Raw genomic sequence first — 25,178 nt, forward strand, 5'->3', positions numbered from 1 at the left:
CCTCTTCAGGTTCTAGTTGGCTAGCACTTTTGGTGGCTCCCCAAAGGATTTCCCTGGCATATCTAACAGATTATCACCAGTGTAGGACCACCTTTGGGTGTGTTTTTGTAGTGTTATTTCTCCCAGACTGCATTAGGTCTTCGAGCTCTGAACTTTGTTTTTCACACTTACGCTTGCACATGTATGTTCTTACTTTGTGTAAAGCTGGTTTTTATTTATTCGTACTTTTATTATTATTTTATTAGCTTCCGCATTGTGCACATGGTTACGTCACTTCCACGTCACGGCCAACATGCCCTGATCTCGATCGGGGTGTGTCACAATGCCTTATATGCACCTTGGCCTGCGCCTCGAAAGATAGGCAAGCATCTGCCTACTCCCAAAAAAAACAGACAAAACTGCTAAAGCCTCGCCTTGAAGGCCACCTTTTGTATTGTAATGCAGGTTAATTTAATATAGATTAATATAGATCAATCTACAATAGTATCATCATATTTCTTTTCTATATATATAGAAATAGATTTAACTACGTATATATAATAAATATAGTGATAATGTATATTATATAGTATCCCAATTTTATTTATTTGCTTTATTTATTTTTATTTAATTTGTCTTGATTTCAATTAAATTAATTTGAAATAATCGAAAGCGATTTTTACGATTAGAATTCCTAGATTTCTGATTATTTTCAATATGAATTCCGATCAAAAGAATCAATGACTTGTTCTTCGCAATGTTAACAAAAAAAATTATTTTATTATACCCATCGAAGAAGGGAACTTGTTATTCTTAACACTTGGTTTCAAGAATTCCTATACAACTTAAGCGACACAATAAAAGTTTTTTCTATTCTTTTATTAACTGATTTATGTATAGGATTCCATTTGCCCCTCGTTGGAAATTAATAATTGGCTCTGTCTATAAAGATTTTGGAATTGTTCATAATGATCAAATTATATCCGATCTTGTTTCTTCTTTTCCAGTAGCTCGTCTTTTATAACACTACCATTGGTTGACAGAAATAAAGTATCTAGTTTGTCAATCCCTTCTGCACTTGCTTCCATATCTCTCAAATACCCGTGAGTTCTTGTCTTCATTTCTGTTCTTTTTATCTTCTTATTAGTTTTGTCATCCCTCTATCCTTACATGCTTCACTCTCCCTCTTTCCTTTTTTCTTTTCATAACTTGGGAAGAATGCCATATGTAATGGGGTAGAGTCGGCCACTAAATGGCCACCTCCTGTTTTCCATCTTGATTTTTATTTGAACAAACGATATTATCTACTAAATTTAAAAAAAAAAAAACGTAAAGGAGGAGGCGGCCATCTTAGCTTGATAAGCTAGGAAAATCTCTCTTTTATATTTATTAGTTTTATAATAAAATTCAGATAATACAAAATATGAACATAAAATAGGATAACATTAATTAAGCAGTTAAACTCAAAAATATTTATATACATTAAAATGAACACTAGTACTTTTATTATTTCTTAAAATGAACACTACTACTTTAACTATTTGTTAAATTGAACATTAATTATTTCTAAACTAAATACAAGTACTATCATTATTTCTTAAAATGAACATTGGTATATCTATTTCTTAAATTGAATACTAACTATTTTCTAAGCTCAACACAAGTACGATCACTATTTATTAAACTAAACATTGATACTATCACTATTTCTTAAACTGAACACTGACTATTTCTAGAACTAAACATGGCTACTATCATTATTTCCTAAACAGAGCATCGAGTATTTTTGATATTCATGAAACCAAAACACAATTTCAAGACACCAACAGATGCAACACATAGAATTTTCATTCACATATCCATAACTTTATAGAGTTTCATTCACATAGATCTTCCGTATACATCCAAGTTCGAAATTCAAATTGCCTTCCCGTTACCTTATCATGAATGACTTGAGTGGGTACACATTTTTTGTGTAGGGTTTGCGAATGACCTATATTGACAACGTATCTCAACCATATTGAAAGTATACTTAAAGGGGATTTGGGTTTAAGCCTGCCTCAAACTCAATCCCTTTAAGTAGGGTTTTCAAAAAAAACATAGGAAACTGGATGACTTGGCGGAGTGCCAGATGAAACTCAATCCGGAGAAGTGCCAGATGAAACTCAATCCGGAGAAGTGCGTCTTCGGTGTCCAAAGCGGAAAGTTCTTGGGATATTTGGTGACTCAGAGAGGTATCAAAGCCAATCCGAACCAGATAACGGCCATCGTTGAGATGCAATCCCCCAGTACAGTGAGGAAGGTCCAAAGTCTCACGGGCAGAGTTGCGGCACTGAGCCGATTCCTCTCCAGATCAACATCGACTTTTTGAAACCCCTGCTCGTATCCCAAGCATCGCCGGTGTATTACGGCATGCCAGACATGGCCTAAAGCAAGCATTATCAATCCAAATCCTCGGAAAACACTGGGTCTTGGGATCTGACAAATTTTGCATCTCATAATTCAAGACCCAAAAAATAAGGAACTAAGCACAAAATACATGAGATGACTTTTCAAGTTCTAACATAAATACGAAATCCATGTCCAAAATAAATAGACATTATAATCCTCTCTCCAACAAAGGATAATGTATTAGATAGATATGCATCATATCATAATATAGCTCTCCATTACACTTAAGCATCCACAACAGACGCTTCTTGTGCTCCTTTATCTGCGTTTGCACCTGAACAACGAAAACAATAGAAAGTGAAGCTTCATATTAAAGACGAGAAATATAAATACACATGTGAATACCTACAATCATGCGTGCGTTTTCAAGTGATGAAAATCCTAGACTCAACAAAAATGATTGGACAAAAATGCAACAGCAAAAAAGATGTACAAAAGCTAAGGAGCTGCATACCTTGAATTGCTCTTGAAGGAATTCTTGGACTTTTTCATTCCCGCCCCACCAAGCTTTCTGTTATGCTTCCTTTCAGTTATGTCACTGTGGAACAGGTCCCGCATCTCATCTGTTCTAGACTGAGTTCTTCGTGGAGGAAGATTACATCTCTTGCTAGACTTCTTCAAAGTCATGCCAACATCTGTTGTTTTTTGTGCAGCCTTCATGGCTTTTGCCCGTCTGTAAGCAACGGTCAACAAGCGGCATTCCTGTCTTCTCTTTAAACTTGTCACTGCCCTGCAGTTCTTACTTACTGATTATTATGTGCTATTAAAAATTGTGTATGTAACTTCTCTGTGTGTCTGTGTGTGCTCGAGAGGGGGAGTGGGGGTGGGAGAGAAGAACTTACTTTGAGCTGATTTTCATCCTCTAACATTTCTCTAGCTGCTTCCAATTTCCGACGTATCTTGCGAGGCAAATTTTTCTGTTCACGATGGATCGAGTTACATGCTAAACAAAAAAACTACCATGGAACATAGAAACTGAAAAGTCAGACTCAGCTGCGATATTATAGTCACCTCACGCTCCCTCTTCCTCTTTTCTTTCATTTTTATGTCTTCGGCTTGCTGAGCACTGATTACATCATTTCCACAACGCTTTTCTCTTCCAAGGGATGCCTGTAGATGAAAAAATCAGATGTAATGTTGTACTTTGTTACTTCCCATAAAAAAAAAAAAGTATTTGCAGTACAAAAGTATCGTCTTAATGCAAATTAAGACCGTGTTCAAGATCTAAGATAGCACTAAATAGTGTTTCTTACTCCTATCAGCAAAAAGAACTAAAACGCAGGAGAATTGGGGAAGGTTTACTTGTACAAGAACCCACTGTCCACTAAATTTCCTTACCGAATGCCACAACCGTAAGATTATTAATTTCCATATAGAATTGAATGGCCAATTGTTTTTTCTTTTTCCTTTCCTTATATATATATAAAGAATCATGCATTTTAAGAGTCTCCACTGAATTACACAGTGGATCTTAACCAAGCTAAAGTTTACGTCCAACAGACTCTCTCTCAGGGTACCCGTGGGAAATTGACATCCCATAAGCTCCATTTCCCAAACATAAGCTCCATTTAATCAAAAAAACATCAAAGAGGACATATCAAGGATATTTTTGCAAATATTTGTTGTGCCTTGGCCCGTTCGTCAGTGCGGAACCGAGATTCAGATTACAACCTCACCAATTTCACACACAGTTGAACAAAATAAAATACAAGAAATAAAGACACAGAGAAATTTACGAGGTTCGGCAAAAAAAAATGCCTATGTCCCCGGAGAGATATTGCTCTTCACTATGAGAATAACAGTACAAGTATACGTGAGTTAAATCGACTTAACCCAATCCCATATTCCTTGTACACCCACTCACAGAATTTTCCCAAAAACCTCACTCTACCCCAAGAGTTCTTTCACTAGAATACTTTTCACTCTAGCTCTCTTGATTTTCTCTCAACCCATGTTCAACCTTCCATGGGAGAGCCGAATGCTCTCCCCCTTGGATGCTCTCTTTTCCCATCACAAAGGCATAACCAAATGCCTTAATATAAACAAAAGGTCCCTCCTTCTCTCTCTCCTCTTCTCTCTTTCGGCTCATCACACAAGGCCAAATCTTTGCCTTTGTAAAAGCCACAAATCAAGGGCTAGACATCATAATGATGTCCCCCTTTTTCTTTGTCCCTTTCTTTAGTCGAAAGTAGCTAGCACTCCACATGGTTGAGATGAAATTGTTGCCAACTCATAATATGAGCCAATCACAACAATATCAAATTCGTAGTAAGTTAAAATCAAAAGGAATCCCCAGTAAAAATAAAATAAAAGAAAACTGTATATGAATAAACAAATAATGTTGACAAAACAAAAGAAATTACCTTCGCTGCGTGCACTACCTTCTTCTTATCATTTTCTGACTGAAACCAGGACTTCTTCGGACGTGAAAAAATTTCATCTTTGTGTACTATCATATTCTCTGCCTGTAAAAGCCACAACATAAAATCAGAGCAATTACAGATAACATCAACATTCCTAGCAATGATTACAGAATGAAAGGCAATTGGACTGTAGACTGTGCTCACAAAAAGACAACGAAGGGAAGGCAGTGCTAAATACCTTTGTTACTTCCCTTTCAGCATCTCTTAGTGCTTGTTCTTCCCTGCACATATGCTCACAATTTATAACAGTTTCACAAGCGATAATTAAATAAGTAAACCACTGTGAAGAAAGACACAAACCTTTCCTCTAGAAGAATTGCAGCCACTTGATCTTCCATTTCCTCAATAACCCGGGACCACTTGGTAATTGATTGTTCAGCAACAATTGGACTCTTCAGTTTTGAACCAACCCTTTTTTCCTATTAAAATCGAATTCCCCATGTAACAGATAGGTTAAAATCATAATTTTACAGAAACCGCCAACATCAGTTTGTAATTGGATAAGTTTTCTATAGCTACAAATGAAAAGGTTGATGCTAGGAAAGTTAAAATTAAATAAAATATATGAACCCTTACAATGGCTTTTAAAAGAGACCGGTCATTATCTGTCACAAAAGTTACAGCATATCCGTCTCTGCCAGCCCTTGCAGTACGGCCCACTCGATGAACATAGCTGCACCAAGAAACAGGAAAGATGGAAGTCAAAAGAAGCACAAAAGAGAATACAGTGGAATAGAAGCACACACACCAGAAACAATAAAATTCTAAATGCAATAATGCAGTAACAGTACATTAGGGTAGAACTATGATGAGCACATTGTAACGGTGAGAGATTCAGTCATTACCTTGAAAGATTTGTAGGACAGTCATAGTTGATAACAGTCTGAACACCATCTATGTCAATGCCCTACAGAAGTTAATGATTTATTAATTTCTATAAAGTAGAAACATTTTAGTACTTTATGTAGTAAAAAAATACAGACGAAGAGATCACAATCCAAGAACCTCAACCCTCTCTTCCCTTGCCCACCAAATGCATATAGGATAAAAATAACATATGCAGGCTAACAAGAGGACTCCATGAGGGGTGGCGTAGTATAATAATAGATTATTACGGGCACCATATTCCGATAAAATCTGGCTGAAAAATTTATGTTAAGTTTTGCCCATCTCATCTCTTTATGTGAGAGTCCACAATCAATCAGCAATTTTTTAAATAGTGAATGTGTAATTTCCTACAAGATGCAGGTGCAGTATGGTAGTGACCTTAAGTATCGGTACAATGCCCAATATCAGCCAAAGTCTGATGGAGCTAGATTCAAATACAAAGGCATGAGTGAACAAGATGCTCACTAACATCTAGCAGACAAGAAATGTGTAGTAGTTCTTACGCGGGCAATCAATTCAGTTGAAATCAAAAAATCAACTTCCTTCTTCCGAAAGAGTTCCAAAGCCTACACAAACAATAAAAAAGTAGGATTGCCATGAATTAGAACAAGGAAGTAAAGATATTATCGAGGGACGATCACATATATCGAGCATGTTGCAATTATATATGCATATATAGAACAATCCTTCAGTAACTAATTACACAAAGAACCCAGACAAACAAACAGGCAAGTTACTCACATGTAGGCGCTGGGGTTGAGAAAGGTTTGCATGGAACTCAGCAGCTTTTAAGCCAGCTAACCCAAATAATATCATCAACCTATGCGCAGCTACTTTTGTGCCACTGACAGAAGATGAAGTATGATTATACAGAGAATAGATGAAAGATATCCAAGTTGTCAACCAATATAAGGAGGACTAAACTCAATTATTATTCATTAAGAGGATAACAGTTACCATACGAACCTGAATATGATCACTCTAGAAGTGAATGTCTTCGAACACAGTGCAAGTAGAACTGCTTCCTTATTTACTTCACGCATTCGTCGTATCCTGACCACCCTACATGACGATAATAATGGCAACAGTCAAAATGGTAATCAATCCTACAGAATTTTTAATATACACATGCTAAAGATTGAATTATAGAGTCAAATTCTGCAACATATATTAGTAAAGTTTTATCAAAGCACAAACGAGTGTAAACGAATTACTCCTCCGTTAGTGCCACTGGCCGTTTAGCAGATGGGTCGGCTGAGAGGCGTAGTGGCTTGGTAAGAGAAAGCTTGACAAGTTCATCAACTTCAGTAGTCATCGTAGCTGAAAATAGCATGGTCTGTCTCCTTTTGGGGCATAGACGAATCTAGCATGCAAACAGTAAATTATGAACTGAAATACTTTGAAAAAAGACAGACAATAAATTATATTTTTTGTTTTCCAGAAAATCAGCTAACTCTCAAATGTTATCATCTATGCACCAAAAGAGGTCAGAAGCATACCAGCTCACGAATTTCAGCACTAAACCCAATCTCTAAAAGTCGATCAGCCTCGTCAAGAATTAGAACAGCAAGATCTTCCAAATCCACAGACATAGAATTGTGTAAATGATCTATAATGCGTCCTGGAGTAGCTACAACAATATCTGGCTTTGATCTCAAGGCTATCTCTTGTTCCTGATTAAAAAAATGGCATCATTATGTAATGAGCGACATGGTAAGAAAATGACTCTCCTCACCAAAAATGATGAAAAGAAGTTGACTAGATGGCATTATGTAATGAGCCACATGAGAGATGCATTATGTAATGAGCCACATGACATGTTAATATTACTCCCCAGAAAAGGAAACTTCTGTGATGTCTGAAAAAAAAACTAAGTAATCCAGTTACCATCATATTAAAATATGCAAGAGTCCCTATCGCCTCAAATCACGAAACTCAGAATAAGGCATAATAAAGCAAAAAAAAAAAATCAAACCTTCATTGGAAGCCCTCCAATAGCCTGGCAACATCTGATATCCGTGAACTGAGCAAGTTTCTCAATCATACTCAGAACCCTGAGATTAGAGTGTTAAGATCCAAAACTAATTAGGGAAGACAAGAATAATAAAAGTTTCAAATAGGAATAAGATAATAAGGGAACTGAGGAACAATAAGAATACAATTACAATGAAATAGGCAATCAAAAATATTGACAAATATAAAATGGTCATATGGTTGAAATAGGCAATCAAAAATATCCACACAAAAAAATATGGTCATTTAAATAAGAAACAAATCTACTAATATAAACTCAATAATAAGAAATGTTGAACTATGTTAAACTTACTGAACCCCAAGTTCCCTTGTCGGAGTCAAAACAAGGACCCTTATAGCTGGCAGCCGCTTGGGGCGATACAACAGTCTCTCCAAAGTTGGTAACGCAAAAGCACCAGTCTGAGCAAAAATGACAACAAATGTATAAACTGATTTGATCAAAATAGAAAATAAGCTATGATGTGAAGACAATTTTGATCCAACTAGAACCAATAGCACAATCCCTAACCACAACTGTTAGGTAACTATGTTAAAAGAGATCTCAACAAACTAATTTACCTTCCCGGAACCAGTAATGGCACTCCCACATATGTCACGACCAGCAAGGGCCACTGGTATGCATGCTGCCTACACAAAACCAAATAATTCAGTATAACTCATCTTATGGGAGAATAACAAGAAATGAATTGTCTGTCATTGGTATAGAATTCTGAACCTGAATTGGAGTGGGTTTGGTATGGCCCAATTTCTCTAAAGCGCGAAGCAAAGGGCGAGACAAGTTCAACTCCATAAATGAATTTGCATGAAACAAAACTCCCTCTGATGGGGCAAAAAAGGGCTTATTATTGTCATCGGCAGCATTAGGTGGAGCATCATCGCCTTCCTCTTTGTCTTTGTCTTCAGTCTGCTTATAATAATCCAAAAAAATTAACAAGCAACAATATTCATTATAATCAACATATAAAAAATCTATTAACACTCTATCTATGATCTAAGGACTGTCTTAGGTATCTAGCACTAGTATCTCCTTTACTAAATTGCACATCAATTTTGATACCATCAATGTTTTTTCCTTCCAAGGATGGATGAAACTTGGGTGACTATGCGGCCGATTCGAGTGTAAATAGAAAGTCTGGCATGAAAAACATCTTGAGAGTCAATGTAGATATTATCCCGAGAATGTGAATCAAAGTCAAAAAATCTTTGTGGGGATAAGAAAGGAGGTAAAAAGTTGGTTGCTAAGGTGTTCAACCAATCCGATTGTTTAAAAGCTTGTGTAGAGATAATTGTTATTAATGAGACGACATTTAGTACCGTTGAGCATATGGGGTTCAATCGGTTTATAGTATTGTAATTCCATTGTTTTGTGTGCCTTGTAGGAGGACTATTGTTAGAACTTTTTTAGAATGTATGACCAATCAAAGGCTCATTTGAAGAAAGAATTGAATGCACCCCAAATTTCTCTTACCACCGACAGTTCGACAAGCACTCAAAACATGAATTGTATGGTCTCACAGCACACTTTATTGATGATGAATAGAATATGTACAATAGTATCATTAATTTTTGCGTTATTCGTACCCACTTAGGAACCACAACAGCCAATGTTGACTGAAACTTTTATAGGGTGTTGTACTGAATTGAATCTAAAGGATTTTAGTGGAGTTATAAATCAATACATTTTGAGTGAAATCTATATAGATATTAACAAGTTTGAAAGAATAATAAGTGGTTTAAAGCAACAAGAAACATGAGAAAAGAATAATGGGGGATTATAATTCTAACCTGAATTGGAGTGGGCTTCGCATGGTCATCATTAAAAGCTTCCTCCTGGTCTTCTTCATCACTGGAATCTAGCTGATTACAATCTTCCTAAACAAATCCACAACAACCAATGATATTTACTACTACTGCACTGAAAATGTTTGAGAATTTACATAAAATAAATTAATATTCAGTAGTCAAATAAAGTGGAATAAATAGAGGGTCAACTAGTTACTTGTTTGTTGGATTCGTTGTCTTCGTCAGCAGTGTTACTGGTGTGAGATTGGTTGCTGCTGCAAAGCTTTCTTAATTTTGAAATTGACAGAGGTGGTGCTTCCATGGGCATGGTCTTGGGAGACTATTTCAGAGTAAGATGCGAAGTCCCATGAGGATTGAAAATTGCCATCGCCAAGACCTTGCTCTTCATCGGAATATTCTTCATCGCTTGGGGGTTCAAATACGAAACTCGGAGTCATTGGTATCATAGCAGGAAGGCTCTGCTTCAGCTTCTATGTGTATATATATATGAGCAAATTGTTAGCTTTGATGGTGAAGAGCAGTATACTTGGGCAATATCGAAAGTTGACGCTCAGAAAATTCGCAAATCATTGTCAGAATATCACATTCTCAGACCAATACACAAAATTCAACCTTTTTCAAAATATCAAAAAATATAAAAAGAAAAACTGAAATTCAATGTCTCAGCCGTAAGAACAACAAAAACATAAAATAACCAAGAATTCGTCCAAAAATTACCAAACACGAGCAGAATTACAATCACCCTAATCTCAGCAACTAAAGAAAAGGGTGACCCCAAGATAACAAGGTTGGTCAGGAGGTCAAACAGTTTATCGTAAGTGGCCTAACCAACGCAAGAGGCTGTTTCCACGACTCAAAACCTTTCGGTCACGAAGTAGAAACTTTTCTGTTGCGCTAAGACTCTCGCTCAAATCTCAGCAACTAGGCAAAATAACTAAAAAGTTTGTTAAGAAGTTCAAACGAATATATTATATATACATATACATGCAAGAAGAGATGTCGTCGTCGGGTACCTGCAGAGGTGGGGTGGGCACGGTTCCGGTTCCGGTTCCGGTTCCGTTTGCTCGGTTTTCAATTCTCCCAACTTATACCTCAGATTTTAGAGAAATTAAAATTTCCGTCGGTAGTCCTTTTCGATCCCAACTCTATGGCGGCTGTTTCGCGGCGACGAGACGACGTGAGAGAGAGAGAGGGAGAAATTTTATTTTTTATTTTGTTGGAAGAGAGTGAAAGAGGATGAGCGGGATGAGACGTTCGTTTACGTTCGGTTTGGGCTATTAGTATAAAGCCTAATACAAAAGATTAAAAAAGATGGAATACTAATCAAAAGAGAGTTTGAACTAAGTTTATTTTAACAAAAAAATTATCTAATAATTTTATAACTTATTTAATGTAAAGGGTCTGAAATTTAATGAAAATAACAAAATACAATATAACAAGGACAAAAACTAAAGCTTCATGAGTAGGAAAAAAGTCGACATGCAAAACCCTTTTTCTTTTTTCTTTTTTTTCCAACCAATGCCCCTGACAGATATCCCATTTTGTCAGCTAATTTCATTAGAAATAAACTTCCATTTGTTTACAAGCATGCCACTACCTCATTTAAGCCTGACCGTAGCTAACATTGGAGCAGAAACTGACCAATTACAACAGGTGCTACGCCCGACGAGGACATTTTAAGCCCTTCATCGATTTCTTCTAGACGACTGGGTTTCGAACAGGAGTGACGTTTATGATGGGAAGGAAGTTTGAAATCGCTTGCGGGAGATGGAAAGTCTTGGGCGAATGATAGACAAATTTAAGAAGGTAACTGTCTTCGAGAAGAGAGAGAGTTTAAATTGAGAAAATTTAAAACTATTATCGGGTACTGTTTTGATTTAATGATAGGTTATTTACGGTCGGTTTCACTCTAAGCTTATTTTGATGAATTTATTTTCAACCGCTCATATTTGATCTAATGGATCAAATTTGTTCCGCACCTTAGAATACGTGATAAGCATCTTATGTTAAAGAGAGGATCCTCGTTGGATCCTCTAATCACATTTATTTATCGTACATCGTGCAGTCAATTTTTATTAAGTACTGTTTATATTCAATTTTAAATAAATAAAAAATTATAATAATTTTTTACCGCACAATATACAATGAATAGATATAATTGGATAATCTTCCCACAAAGATGATCCTCATTCTTCTGTAGCTAGTCAAATTTCGAAAGGCCTTTAGACTCATAAGCCTAAAATATTGGATCAATAATAGGCCTCAGTTAATTGTGATCGTATCTCGGCCCATTAAACCTGCCGGGCAACTCTCAAATCCCTTTCCCGCCAGGATGCGAATAATGAAGTAGCCCTCTCAGACCTGGTTTGGTACTGAGGTGATTCTGAAAAAAGCTGCTGTCAAAAAAAGCTGGGAGCTGTTTTTGTGTTTGGTAAACACTCAGCTTCAGCTTTTTTTCACAGTTTTGGATGAAAAAAAGCCAAAAACAAGAAGCTGCAAAACCTAGCTTTGAAAAACTGGCTTTTTTTCACATCTGTTTTACATAAAAGTTTACCAAACACTCTAATACTGCTTTTTTTTTTCAAAAGCACTTTTACAAAAAAGTTTACCAAACACTCTGCTGCTTTATTTCACAGCTGCTTATTCTCACAGCACAGCAGAAGCAGCTTTTTTTCAAAGCACAGCAATACCAAACCAGCCCTCAAAGCTCTGATTCATCACAACCCCTGCGGCGGAGTCTTTCAAATTCAAAAATCTCAAACCGTCAGATCGTTAGTCTTTTGCCAATCAAAGGTCGATATCTCTTCAAATCTTCATAGAGTTTCAACTCCGTTTCGATCTCCAATTTCCGTACATACAAACGGGCCTCAAAATCGTACTGATTCGAGCAAATGAAGTTGAAGATCAACAAGGCCTGCGATGTCAACTCTATCTCGGTCCTTCCTCCTCACACAAGGTTCGGCTATCAGTTTTCTAAAATTTCAATCGCAATGTTCTGTTTGGTTCCCTCGAAAACGCAGGAAAATTATTCTCAGAAATGTCGAAGTTCAAATATTTAATTTTCAATGTTTCATGAGGTTTTCACTTAACGAGCTTGTTAGATTCGATTTTTCGCTTGCTTATTGTATTTAGATGACAAATTCTCTAGGTTCGATCTAAGTTCTGCATCCTTTCATGCACGAGAGTTCTGTTTGGCTCGCGAGAAAAATGTAGGAATTTTTTTTAGAAAATCGAGTTTTGAATCTGTAGCGTCTTATCACTTAGGATTTTCACTTATTGGAGTAAACTCTGAGCTCGATTTTGACTTTTTCTTATGAATATTAGGTTCGGTTTGTAATTCACGGTATCTTTTGTTTGATTTTTATGGCAATATGCTCGGAAAAATAAATTTTGAGCTGTGAACCATACGAATTTCAGTCGCTTACAGTCCTAATTGGCTCTCTGTTTGATCACGGAGAAAATATAGAAAATTGAAAGAGGTTAAGATGATTGGATTCACAGATTTTGTTTCACTAAGCCTTTCGTTGTAGGTATCGATTTCACTTTCTGATGGGAAAAGAAAATCTAACATTTCATTTTCTTTCCAATATACTCACAGCAACGTACATCTATTTATGTGAAATTCGAGCAAATACGTAACAAATTAAATGAGTTAAAATAATAATTGTGATTAGGCTAATACTGTGGATTTTCCTGAAATCTCATCGTTGATATCTTACATATATATATATATATATATTTCTTTTAAATTGCTAAGCAGGAGACCAAATGCTGTACCAAATGGACCACAAGCAGCGCAGCTTCGCTCTCAACCATCAGAGCAGTCATTTTCTCAGGGACTCTCATCTCAGCATAACATGTTTTCTCAACTCTCTCAGAACTCTCAGTGTGATATTCTCACGAACGATCAGGTTAATTCTCATTTCAGCTTCGAGCCACGTGTTAAGCTCTTATATGCTTGTTATCAAAGTGGAGAAAAAGAAACTCAAGTTGTGTCTTCATCATTTTATTTTTATGAACAGATAATTCAAAGAAGTAGAGACCATTCACTGTCATTTCTTTTACTCAGAACTTAGTTGGACTGATTATTGGACTCTGTTCTCATTTGAAAGTCTTACTTCTGTTCATACTATCTCTGCAGAGGTTTGGCTCTCAAGAACGAGAGAATTCTGTGAAGAAAGTTGCTTACTTACCCCCAATTAGTCATGCACGTGACGAAAGTCAATTGCAGATCTCAAGATCTTCCACCAACCTCATGCGCAAGTGGAGTTCCACTTCTGTTTCAGATCATCGATGTAAGTTTCATCCAAAGTTGGACATGATTAAATAGTGTCTAGAAAGGCTTTTAAGTATTGGTAACGTAGTTTATGTGAAGTACTACGAAAGATTGTGATGTTTAATTTGTAACTGCGTAAGCATAGCAGGCCAATGAAATTCTTGCCCCTTATTCATACGGTGACTTTTAATGGGAAACCAAATGTCTTACATGCCTGAGCAGGTCAGAATAGTGAGGAGTTTGAACACCGGATTGGAGTGATGGAAACTTCATTAAATAAGTTTGGAATGATCTTGGATTCTGTCCAGCGTGATGTAATGCAAGTAAACAAAGGGATGAAGGAAGTTTCTATGGAGAGTGAGTAATCTATTCCTCTACATACTGAATATATAGGAGCTGAAGAGAAAATATATTATCTAAAGCTTTGAAGTTGAATTGTTCAGCATAAATTTAATTTGTTTGTTCCATGTTCTCATTATTCTAAGTGTTAAATTGCTCTAACTTACTAACATTTTTAAATAAAGAACATTCTGAGCGATAGGACTTACATATTACTTGTTCATGGGAAAATATATTTGGGAAAAACTGATCTCGACTGCACTTGGTGTCAAAAGTTTCTGATCCTATTAACTTCAAATATTATTATCCTTTTTTCAATTTTAATTCAGTGGAAGCCATGCGGCAGAAGTTGATGGCGCAAGATAATTCATTGCACTTAATGGTAATGGCGCCCACATAAAGTCTACAGCTTAGTTGCTTCACGCGTCCATGATTCTGGACTTTCTAACTAAACTGATATGTGGTGAAGCAGATTAAGGGGCAAGAAGACTTCAAAACTAGCCTTGACGGAGGCATCAAGTCTATTTCTGAAGAACTCAGCAAAAATACCTATCAAGACAAATTACAGGAGATTTTCTTGGCGCTTTCAGCTTTACCAGAAAAGATAGGAGTCACTGAAGCAGCTTTACTGAAATCACAAAACAAGCTGCATGACTCCTTCATCAAGGAAATGCAGGTCTGTTAGATATATATGATGGAGAGCTCTGTGACACATGCAAACATTTATGACTTTGAAATCATCGATTTTGAAATCCTAAGTTTTCATTGAGATGAGATGGAGCAAGTGTTTAATAAACTTCCAACTTTTTCTTTCTTTCCTGACACAAGAAATGCTTGAACTTTCCTATTTCCAGACATTTACTGTCGAGCCATTGAACTATCGGTAATTAAACATTCCATGTGTAGGAGGCTATTCAATCCATTTGTCTCATCTTTGTTTGCTTGCAGAAATTGCTTTGCACCAAGAATCAGAGTACCTCCACCCAAAATTGTGAAGTACCCACAATACTTCCACCACAGGTGACTAATATTTCCATTTACGTCTCACTTACGTACTCAAGCATTCGTGGGCTATGATTTGTTACCGGAAAAATTTTTATACATAGAAAATGCAGGGTTCTGCATATCCTGCGTCTGTCCTTCTACAAGGAAAGCCACAGCCCATTAAAAGGTATGAGAGACGGTGTCAATATTTGTTTCGTAGAAATTTAATGTTCTTATATTATTTATTTGAGATAGAGGTGCATTGATCACCAGTAGCACCATTCTTTAAAAAACCCTTCTCTTGATTTCAGTTCAGCTGTGCCTCGAAGGTTGGTGTGCAAGCAGTTGTAGTTCCAAAGATAGAAAGAGGAGGCTGGAAGTCTGTAAAGGTGGAAACATCTACCTTGAGTGATAATGGGTTCCGGCAAGTACAAAAGCCTAGCAGATTTACTTCCATTCCACAGGTAGCCTTTAATTTTCGTTTCTCGTTCTCCCTATCTTTTGTGCTGATTAGAGAGACAGTATGCTCTCTGATTTATACATGTTTCTGGCATTAAGGTGATTGGCTTAATTATAGGTGTGAACTGAGTCATTTCTCTTATTGCACTTGAAACAAACCTTTCCCTTCTATCTTATGTACTGCATAAAAGTCTTTTCGTTACTCATTTGGGTATTAGTTACAGTTTGGCTACCGTGTCTAGTATCGTGGTCCGTATGGTGATGACAATGCATGATGCAGGAAAGGGAATGCAGAGTTATTATTGAATCGGACGAGGAGATTGATGGAGCTTTTTCCTGCTTGTTCGGCGAGAAGGAAACAGGTATTTTTGTGAAAGTGCATTTGCAGTATCCATTAAATTTTACTATGCTATATCTTTACACGTATGTAAGCATATAATTGTTACGCTCAAAAAGTAATTGTAATCGTATTCGTTTCCTTTGGGGAGACGTAGATATGGCTGAGGAGGTAATGGAAGAGACGGAAAGGATCTTGAGAAGGGCAAGAAGGCGAAAGAGAAAATGCAGCAACACTATAATTATTAACTGAAGGTAGACTGTTACATCTATAAGAATTTTTGCAAACACAGTCGTCCACGAGTTGGTTGAGTGATTGAAACCAAATGATTAAATCAGGACTCACCGCAATGCTTAAACTAATCAACGGTTGTCAGTTGCTCACGAACCACTCACAGTTGGATTCTCGTCTCTTTTCTTAGCTGATTTATTGCTTTGTGCCTTTTGCTATCTGTACAGGCACTGGATGTCTCCTCCCATGTGCCGGGGCATAACCAATAACTGCAACATTAGGTGGTTTGATCGCTTTTGGTATGTCCAATTGTTCGCTTTCTTTTTCTTCCCCTTTTAAATCAAATTAACTGATAGATGTTCGTTGGGACCCATATAGATTGGCTAAGAAGTTAGAGTTCAAGCCACCATTGTTGTAAAAATTTGAGAATTAATCAACACTTTACAGTTCACACAAATGTTATCCGGCAGATTGGCAGTTCTTAGTTGTCAATTGCAGGCCCATATATCCTTGGTGGGTTTGGGTTCTTAAAACGCTAAACTTGGGCTCAGTGTTTTTTAAGAGCCCACAATTTTGTAGATTTCATTCTAACAAAGGTAGCAATTTTAGTACTTTCAGTTTAGTTTTGTGAACTATTATTAGCACCCCAAAAAAGTTATTTCACACTCTTATAAGTGTATTTTTCTTTCTAATTATAGAAAGTTTGAAGTATAACATGAGAATTTTTTTAGTGCCAAATTGTTACTCTTTCGTAAAAAGGTTCTTCTTGAATAAGTTTCTCAAAACATCATTTCATAGTGAAAAACACATGGAGTCCCGCATGTCTTGTTCTCTTTGTGATTGGATAACCAGGGTTTTATGGTCTTTTACTTTTGCATTTGATAAGAACAGAGGAAAATAAATTTTTTTGTTGAAAGTCGACTTGACAGTGAGTGACGTTGTGTTTATTAGTTATTTGGCGAACAAGTTACAAGAGTATATACATAAGATCCTCGACTATTATTGTTGCACCCGATTGTTATTGAGAGAAGAATAAAAGTCAAATCCCCTACCAGTAAGCCCTAACCAAACAAAAGCTTGACAAAAGATCAATGCCTAGTTGCCTACGATGGTCCCAATCCAGTTGGACACACGCGGTAGAATCAACAGCGGGCGCGCCGTGGGGGGTTGTTATGTTATCTCAAACCGAAAATAGGGATTCCGAATTTTAAATCGAAAATTTTTCGAACAGGAATCTAAAGACCAATTCTAAATTAAAATTTTGGTATTTTCAATTTTTAGGATTCTCAAAATATTTTCGGTATTTCGGGATGATTTGGTTTTCCCAAATTTCATACAAATTGAAATAGCAATCATTCATAGCAAGTTAAATTAACATGTAACCAAAATAAAATAAGTAACAAACAAAAAAGCAAAAAAATAAGTTACAATCCTAATATGTTCGAAAACTAATAATACAATTTTTTGATTTCATGTTGAAGAAATAGACACATTTGTAGGAATTTCATATCAGCAAATGTGGCAATAAAGGGCTATGGTTGCTGCCCATAGACCACCTCAATTATATTGCTACTAGTGGTTAGCAACATTTCAAATATAATATATATATATATAAATATAAATATGTAATAATTATATATAATATTTCGATTCAGTATGAAATTACTGAAAAATTGAGTAGACAACATATAATTTTGTACCAAAATTTCGGGATGGATTTGATATTTCCTCCTCAAATTTTTGAAAATTTTGATTTAGGATTTTTTTTTTATTTGAGATCAGAATTTTTTTTAATTTGGTTCGAAATTTTCGGAAATTTTTTCGAACCTAGAATCAACTCGGAACTGTCCCAATTTTTTGTGTCGGTGGACGATCCCTCTGCAAAACCAAGACGTGTGACCAATCTACCAATTAAGTACAACCTCTTTTAATTTTTTTCAGAATAAGGACAATATATTTTTGTTTTGTAAACAAAAAACCACATCAAATAAATAAATCATCATTGTCATTTAAGAAACTGATGAAGGAAAAATTATAAAAATCCAAAGGCATAGGGCCCTCCAAAGACCCACGCGTCACGCGGCTATTTCCCCGTCCTCCTTTTTCCATCATTAACTCCTAATTAAATTTCAAAAGGGTTACTCTCCTATTTTTTATTATTTTTTAAATAAAATAACCCGTGAGAAATTACGTTTATTCATTTGTTTCAAATAAATTACTTTAAAGAATTAGAATAAGGTTCTTTTTTAATGTTTGTTGTAATGAGTGGTGATTAGAATTCTAAAATGTTGTTTACAGGACGATTTTCTTTTGAATTCTAAAATGTTGTTCATAGGACGATTTGCTTTTGTTTTGTTATTCTTGTGTGACATATAACTTGTCTTATTTGGTTGGTTCTATGTTTATATAGTCAACAAAGCTAGATTTCAATTATACAATATGCCATTAGAAGAATATTTCGAACCTTATACTCTATACCCTTCATCTTATTTTTATCAATTTAATGATGTAACAACAAAGCTACCTGCTCGTCTCATCTAACGGCTGTAGAGAAAAAAGATTCTCAAGCAGATGCTTCGTACCGCGTCTCTCGTACACCTAAGACTATAGGTACCGTTTGGTACGTGGGACGGGACAGAACAGAGTGAGACAAAGCGTTCCGTCCCACGTTTGGTGTGCCTAAAACAGGTGGAACGAGCTGTTCCACGGAACAAGTTTTGGGTGAAATTTCGTTCCACCTCACCCCCCTGGAACGACTCGTTCCACATCCGTGGAACGCAAAATTATAATCTCTCTGTCTCCTTCTTCTTCCTCCTTGTTTTCATCCGAGGCATCTTTGCTCCTGCTCCGTTCCGTTCCGTCCTGTCTCGTCCCGTCTGCATACCAAACGATACCATATAGAAGAAGACCAATGTTTTTTTATTTTGGTGTAAAACGGATTTAGGAGCTAAACAAAAAATTAAACAGCTACAAGTTTTAGACTTAAAAATTTTTAAAAATTTGTATATTAATAAAATTCTGACTCTGTCATTGATTTCATGCGGCAAATTTTATCACTCAATCATCAATGAAATATTACTCTTGATAGGTAAACATTTCCCAAACAAAAGATCCAAATAATCATAAAAAATTAAATTAAATAAAACATCAAAATCGTGGCGAAAATTTCCATAAAGCTTGTAGTTGTCAAGTTAAATTATGGGGAGGATTCCGATGCTTCCTATTGTGGCCAGTTCATCACACTCGTACGTATTATATAAAGCAACTAGTCTATATTTACCCGCCAAAACTTCCATTGCCTCCTCGAGTGTGCCATGCAAACAAATTATGAAACTTTTGCTTTAAGGCATTGGATTCTCAAAAAGATGGAGGGGAGCATCCAATGCTTGAAGAAAGAGCAATGTTGGGGATCCCCAAATTTGTCACAAGGTACTTACAACGTACAACATGATAAATTACAAGACCGCATTTTTATAGTACAAAATGATACTGCAAGAACAGGAATTAATCACAGAATGTCGACTGCATAGATAAATATTGTTGATTGTTGATTGCTAATTTACAAGTTATTTAGGATGAGAATTCGGTCGAAGCACATAATAGATAAACCATAACTATTAAGCATTGGACATGTCATTTAAGTAAATCATTTGGTAAGAGCTTTATATAATAACCTCCAAACCATAAGTAACACAAACGTAAATTTCAAATTTGGCTGCACTAATGAGATGATGGCCAAATTTGATAATTCAATCTCAACAATTTTATTGACACTAAAGGAAAACCAAATTATGTTAAAGTTGCACCAAATTAACCAACCAAAAATAATAATAATAAGTTGCACCAAATAACCCATTACATCTTTAAGCAACAATGCACATTTATGAACTGAAACCCTATTCGTTGAAAAAAAAAAAATTAAACCCTATTCTTTTTTTTTAGGGTTAAAATTAAAACTTTTGTGCAGCCTTGGATTGACCAAACTAGGACTAGATTAATTACTTAACACCAATCTCAGTGTGGACTATGATGTAGAACAAATGGTGGATAAAAGAGGAAATGGACTGTCATAAGATAAAAGGACGAAACCACGAGTCTAACTCACCACTCTGTTGTGATATTCAATGGATTTGAACCATCTAGGGTCGTTTTAGCCTCTAAAATAATGTTTAAAGTTTCGTAATAAAAATCTTCCTCTTCGTTTGTCGTCCTATTAATGTTTAGTTAAAGTTGTTTTAATTCCTATAAGTCCTTGAGTTGTTCCAAACATTTGTAATCTTTATTTAAGTCACTTGTATCTATCAATTGTAATTTTTCAAGAATGAATCAAATATAAACTTTGAGATTTCTCTAAATTTTCTGGTGATTCCAGACTTCATTCTACAAGGGATTAAGTTAGTAAACCTTTGATCGCTTTGTGTTGTGTTAGACTAAACATGATATTTAGGCCATTTAAAATGAGAGGCCTAAATAAAATTAATCCAACCTAATCCATACAATTAATCCAAACCAAGTCAATCCTATGCATCAAACGTGTCCTTAACTTGCTTCTATTTTTCCTTCCAAATTAATAGAAATTTTATAAGTAAGAAGGAAAGTTGAATGATAAATCCAAAACTAATTGTCTCCCTTTGCATGAGTGGTGCGCTTGTGGTCCTTGAAATTCCACTAACCCTTAATATACATTTCTTGTATATCTTCAAGGGCAAGAAAGACAAAAAGCTGCATCATTGGTTGCTCTCCCTGTCACTCTCCCTTCTCGACCCTTTCTCTATTTGACTCTTTTTATATAAATACTAAACTAATTTTTGTTAATTTGTTTGGTTATATGTGTCATACAAGACTGACAGAATCATATAAATCAATCTCCATCATTGTGACTCTAGGGGAAAAATTAGAATTTTTTTTTTGGATGGTGTCGGTCACACGATCACGTAGTATTACAATTTAAGTTTTATGATATGAGATAGATGATATTGTTAATATTTCATCGATTTATAAATTCATAATATATATTAATAATTAAATTTATATACGTAATAAACTATGAGTGATTTGATAACACTATATAGGGATGTGACTGTCATTCCGATGATTTTCTTCAAAAAAACTTATTTCCACATTGTGTAAGTCAAGATCAATTCGTTGGTATGGCCTGTAACACAAGCACATATTGTGAATAAAAACAAAAATATTACTTGATATTGTATTCTGAAATGTAAATATGTCACTCCATCTATATTATAACTTGTAAATTGATAATAATATTATGGTAAATTATAAAAATATCCAAAATTAACAAGAGATTTGGTGATAAATTTAATGTTAGCTAGGTAGTAGTGATCCCTTAAAACAAAAAAAATTCCCAAATAATCCAAAACTTGGAGATTGTCCTCAATAGGCAATTTCCATTGTCTAAACACTTGTGTGTGTTAGTTGGCATTGTTAATGTGTCATTGGTATTGTGTGATGAGATTAGAGGTCAAGTTTTACAATTTGTATTTTTTACCCACCCCAACACCTAATAACATGACATAGGAGGGATGAAATTAATTATAATAATAAAAAGAAACATTTCAACTCCAAGTTGTTGTCCCTTTACAATTGGTTTCCCTCCCTTTTCTAAACAACAAAATTGCCACTTAATCAGTTTTTAATTCAATTGTGCTACCCAACTTTTTCATTGGGTTTTCACACCTTAGTACTACGATCTAGTTATATTACTTTTCACTTGTAAGTGAGAGATTTTAGATTGATTCTAGTAAAAAACGAAGTTAAACCATATTATTACGGCAATCTCATCATAAGACTTAGCCCACTACCCCACTCCCTTAATATAAATATCATCGTTTGTTCCAAAAAAAAAAAAAAACTTTTTCATTATTCACCTTGTTTTAATCAAGCTGGTTAAAAAAGTAAGCTCAACTCGTTTCATTTAAGTTCAAATTTTCCTTTCTTATTTTCGAAGTTTTGGACTGTTAAATTTTTTGACCAAGTTTAAAGAAAAAAAAATACCAATCGGGTGCAAGTCATACATTAGAGAAGAATTTTTATTATTTATTTATTAAGTTCCTATAAATATGAGTGGCGTGTGAAATGATTCAACGGACATTAGGGTAGAGGCAAGGTGGCACTTTGTCTCATATGGGCCTTTTGATTAGACAATAAATCAGCATTGAAGTTGGTAAAGTGTGTGTGGTTTTGGTGGACCCAGCTGCTTTCCCATGCAGTAGGGCCCAACTGAACTGCCCCTTGAGGCCCAACTGCTCCTCACATGCACTATGACAAGCATTTGGTATCTCAGCTCTAATTTGCCTACCTTTTATATTTTTCACTGCCGACGAATGTTTACATGCATTTTCCCATGCAAATTCTTGTCCCATTTTTTTGGGTGGTGTTATCCATGCAGTTATTTTTATTTCTTACACTCATCTTAATTTTTAATTATCGGATCGAATAAAAGGAAGAAAATCAATAGATAAAAATTAACAAGAATGTGTATAAATAGTACTACGTTTTTTGTTCATAACACAGAGTAAGTAATTCAAAGTTTGTCTTACCTTACATGCATTAAATTTACTACTGAGGTAGACGACATGATTGTTGGAGAATAGATACCCACATCGATAGTATAGCAAAATGATATACAATTAATATATGAAAGTCTTCACCCCTAATATCAGCAAAGCTTTTGTAATAACACTCAACACTTAATAATATGTGGTTAAGTTGGGACATGATATGTTTTTTTATGGTGTATTACTTGGACATTATAATTCTCTTATAATTAAATAATATTAACTTTTTTTTATCGGATGTCCCCGAAGGCACCTTTGAAATTTATTTATTTATTTATTTATTTTGAATGGAAAAAGTGAATGAAGAGTTAAATATTAACAATATGACTTCTTATGAACAAATTAAAAAGAAAACACAGTTGTTTTCTGAGGGCCGACGGCCGAGGACTCAGGTGTTTTGTACTTTCTTTAGAGCCACCACAGCTTGAATTAGAATTCAAATTGCAGGCATCATTTGATATAATTACTTGAAGACAAAGGTTATAATTGGGTCAAAGAGTACTTAATTAGTGTCGTAATTCACTTTATGTAATTGTGCTAGTAAAAAAGACTTCAATTCGCCGTTCAACTACCACCTAGCGTCTTTTAAAACCTTGTATGTGTCAGTAGAAATAGAAAACTTTGAGTATATATAAATAGGATATGCAAATAATAATAGCATATCTTTCAAAGTTCAAAGCAGACAGACAGTTAGTTGTTGATGCCTCAGCCAGTCAGCCTCACTGCAGGCTTCCAATTGAACGACTTGAATCCATCCATACATTAAATCACAAGGACGACTCGAATGTTTTTACCACCATGCCCACTGACCCAGTGTTTAATCTTCATCCACTGTTTTATTCTGAAGTACCACTCTCTTTTCTTTTTCTTTTTTTTTCTTTCATAGGAAAATATATAACATTGTTAAATTTGCATGCAAAACATTATTTCAGTATATATGATGTGTAATACATACAAGAACTTCGTGGATTTATATTAGAGTTGCGTCGAGAAAATCTCGCGTCTACTTAATAAATAAATATAGTATAAAAAAATGCAAATTTACATGGTTTAAGTAATTAAATCATGGTAAGAAGGATTTTTAGTCAAAACGATTCATGAGATTTAAAATCGATAAAAGTGATCCCTGATTTTGTTTACCATGTTAGTTATTCCATGAAAAATCTCCGTTGAATAAGGAATAAAAAGAAAAAAATACACTCAATTTTTGTCAAATCATTTTGGCCTATTGTTTATTAAATTGAAAGTATTTTTGTCATTTGGTCATTTATTTAACATAATTTTTTCAACAATCAACCATGTCAACAAACGCTATCAAATTTTTAGTGGCGAATTGGTTACTAGCCTAGATTTTAGATTTTGAGCATTGAATTTTGAAATTTGAAGTCTAAACTCTAAACTCAAGGTTTATTGTATGTCATAACCAAATAATCAACTATGTCAATAAACGCTATCAAAGTTGAATACAATTGAGCACAAGTGAGAATATGGTTATGCCTAAACTAATGACGTAAGGAACAATGGGATATCAACTTTGGAGTAAAAGATTAGTGGAAGCTGCTATCACATAGAAAATGAAGAAGTGGATGTCGTCACGGACTGTGCCGCCCCGCCATGAAACATTACTTCCAAAGGGTCACAAATCATTTATCTTACACGAATCTTGTACTTCAATTGGTCAACAATTTGATAACAATATTTACAAAATATAGTAGAAAAAGAGTTTTGCGTTGCAAGAATCTGGTATCTCATTTGATCATGAACATTCATCGTTCGAGAAAATCATTAGATGTCACACTCGAAATTTCTAGTCTGATTTCTCCTTCTTAATATTTACTTGCATGAAAAAATAATACTAAACAAAATCTCGTTTGTAACATGTGTTTGTCTGTTTGTCTCAACGCTCAAAAACTCAGAAGTATTTGACACGTGATAAATAATTAAGTGTATGATGAGTATTAAATAAAGTTTATAGTGACGAGCAAAAATCGTTCCGAAAAACTCTCTCTCCTTAAAGCGTACATCATCAACTTCGTACGTACATTTTCTTCTACAGCTCAAGAGTTAAGGTTTGAAGGGAGAGAAAGTCAGAGAGTGGGGAGTGGATGGTGGCGACTTTGATGATGGTTTGGAACAACAGAACAGAGAAGAAGATCGAGAGAGAGAGAACCCCAACTTTTCTTCAATACAAAGCCTCCCTCCCCTCACTGGAATGGACCCCATCAAAAATCAATCCTAACCCCAACTGTCACGTATTCTTCTTCTACTCTCTCTCCTCTCTCTCCCTCTCTCTAACCCAAAGCCAACAGCAAGCAAGCATTGTAAAGTTTTTGTCTTTTTTCCCACCACCACTTCCCACTTCTCTCCCTCCACTTTTCTCAGTCTTTAATGGCTGC

At 35.3% G+C, this 25,178-nt stretch overlaps 2 protein-coding genes across 2 annotated transcripts; one reads left to right on the top strand and one right to left on the bottom strand.

Moving 5' to 3' along the window:
• Window positions 1-1,849: 1,849 nt before the first annotated feature.
• On the bottom strand, window positions 1,850-10,037 carry LOC103957448 (DEAD-box ATP-dependent RNA helicase 28). The gene is given in 22 exon segments (XM_048566228.1): window positions 1,850-2,704; window positions 2,885-3,114; window positions 3,116-3,160; window positions 3,273-3,347; window positions 3,442-3,540; window positions 4,794-4,895; window positions 5,032-5,074; window positions 5,154-5,272; window positions 5,430-5,526; window positions 5,699-5,760; window positions 6,245-6,307; window positions 6,483-6,585; window positions 6,708-6,803; window positions 6,956-7,104; window positions 7,241-7,414; window positions 7,717-7,795; window positions 8,068-8,174; window positions 8,334-8,402; window positions 8,491-8,679; window positions 9,561-9,647; window positions 9,775-9,810; window positions 9,812-10,037. Coding segments are annotated over 22 exon segments (2,253 nt in total). The 5' UTR covers window positions 10,025-10,037; the 3' UTR covers window positions 1,850-2,688.
• Window positions 10,038-12,299: 2,262 nt separating this feature from the next.
• On the top strand, window positions 12,300-16,681 carry LOC103957449 (putative recombination initiation defects 3). The gene is given in 13 exon segments (XM_048565997.1): window positions 12,300-12,534; window positions 13,339-13,489; window positions 13,720-13,873; window positions 14,077-14,211; window positions 14,523-14,575; window positions 14,666-14,869; window positions 15,142-15,213; window positions 15,309-15,364; window positions 15,489-15,499; window positions 15,502-15,641; window positions 15,917-15,998; window positions 16,125-16,227; window positions 16,432-16,681. Coding segments are annotated over 12 exon segments (1,224 nt in total). The 5' UTR covers window positions 12,300-12,469; the 3' UTR covers window positions 16,226-16,227; window positions 16,432-16,681.
• Window positions 16,682-25,178: the final 8,497 nt, after the last annotated feature.

This window comes from the organism of the source record quoted next, unplaced genomic scaffold, assembly GCF_019419815.1.
Source record: "Pyrus x bretschneideri cultivar Hongxiangsu unplaced genomic scaffold, Pyrus_bretschneideri_v1 Contig40, whole genome shotgun sequence".
In the NCBI taxonomy this organism is placed as follows: Eukaryota; Viridiplantae; Streptophyta; class Magnoliopsida; order Rosales; family Rosaceae; genus Pyrus; species Pyrus x bretschneideri.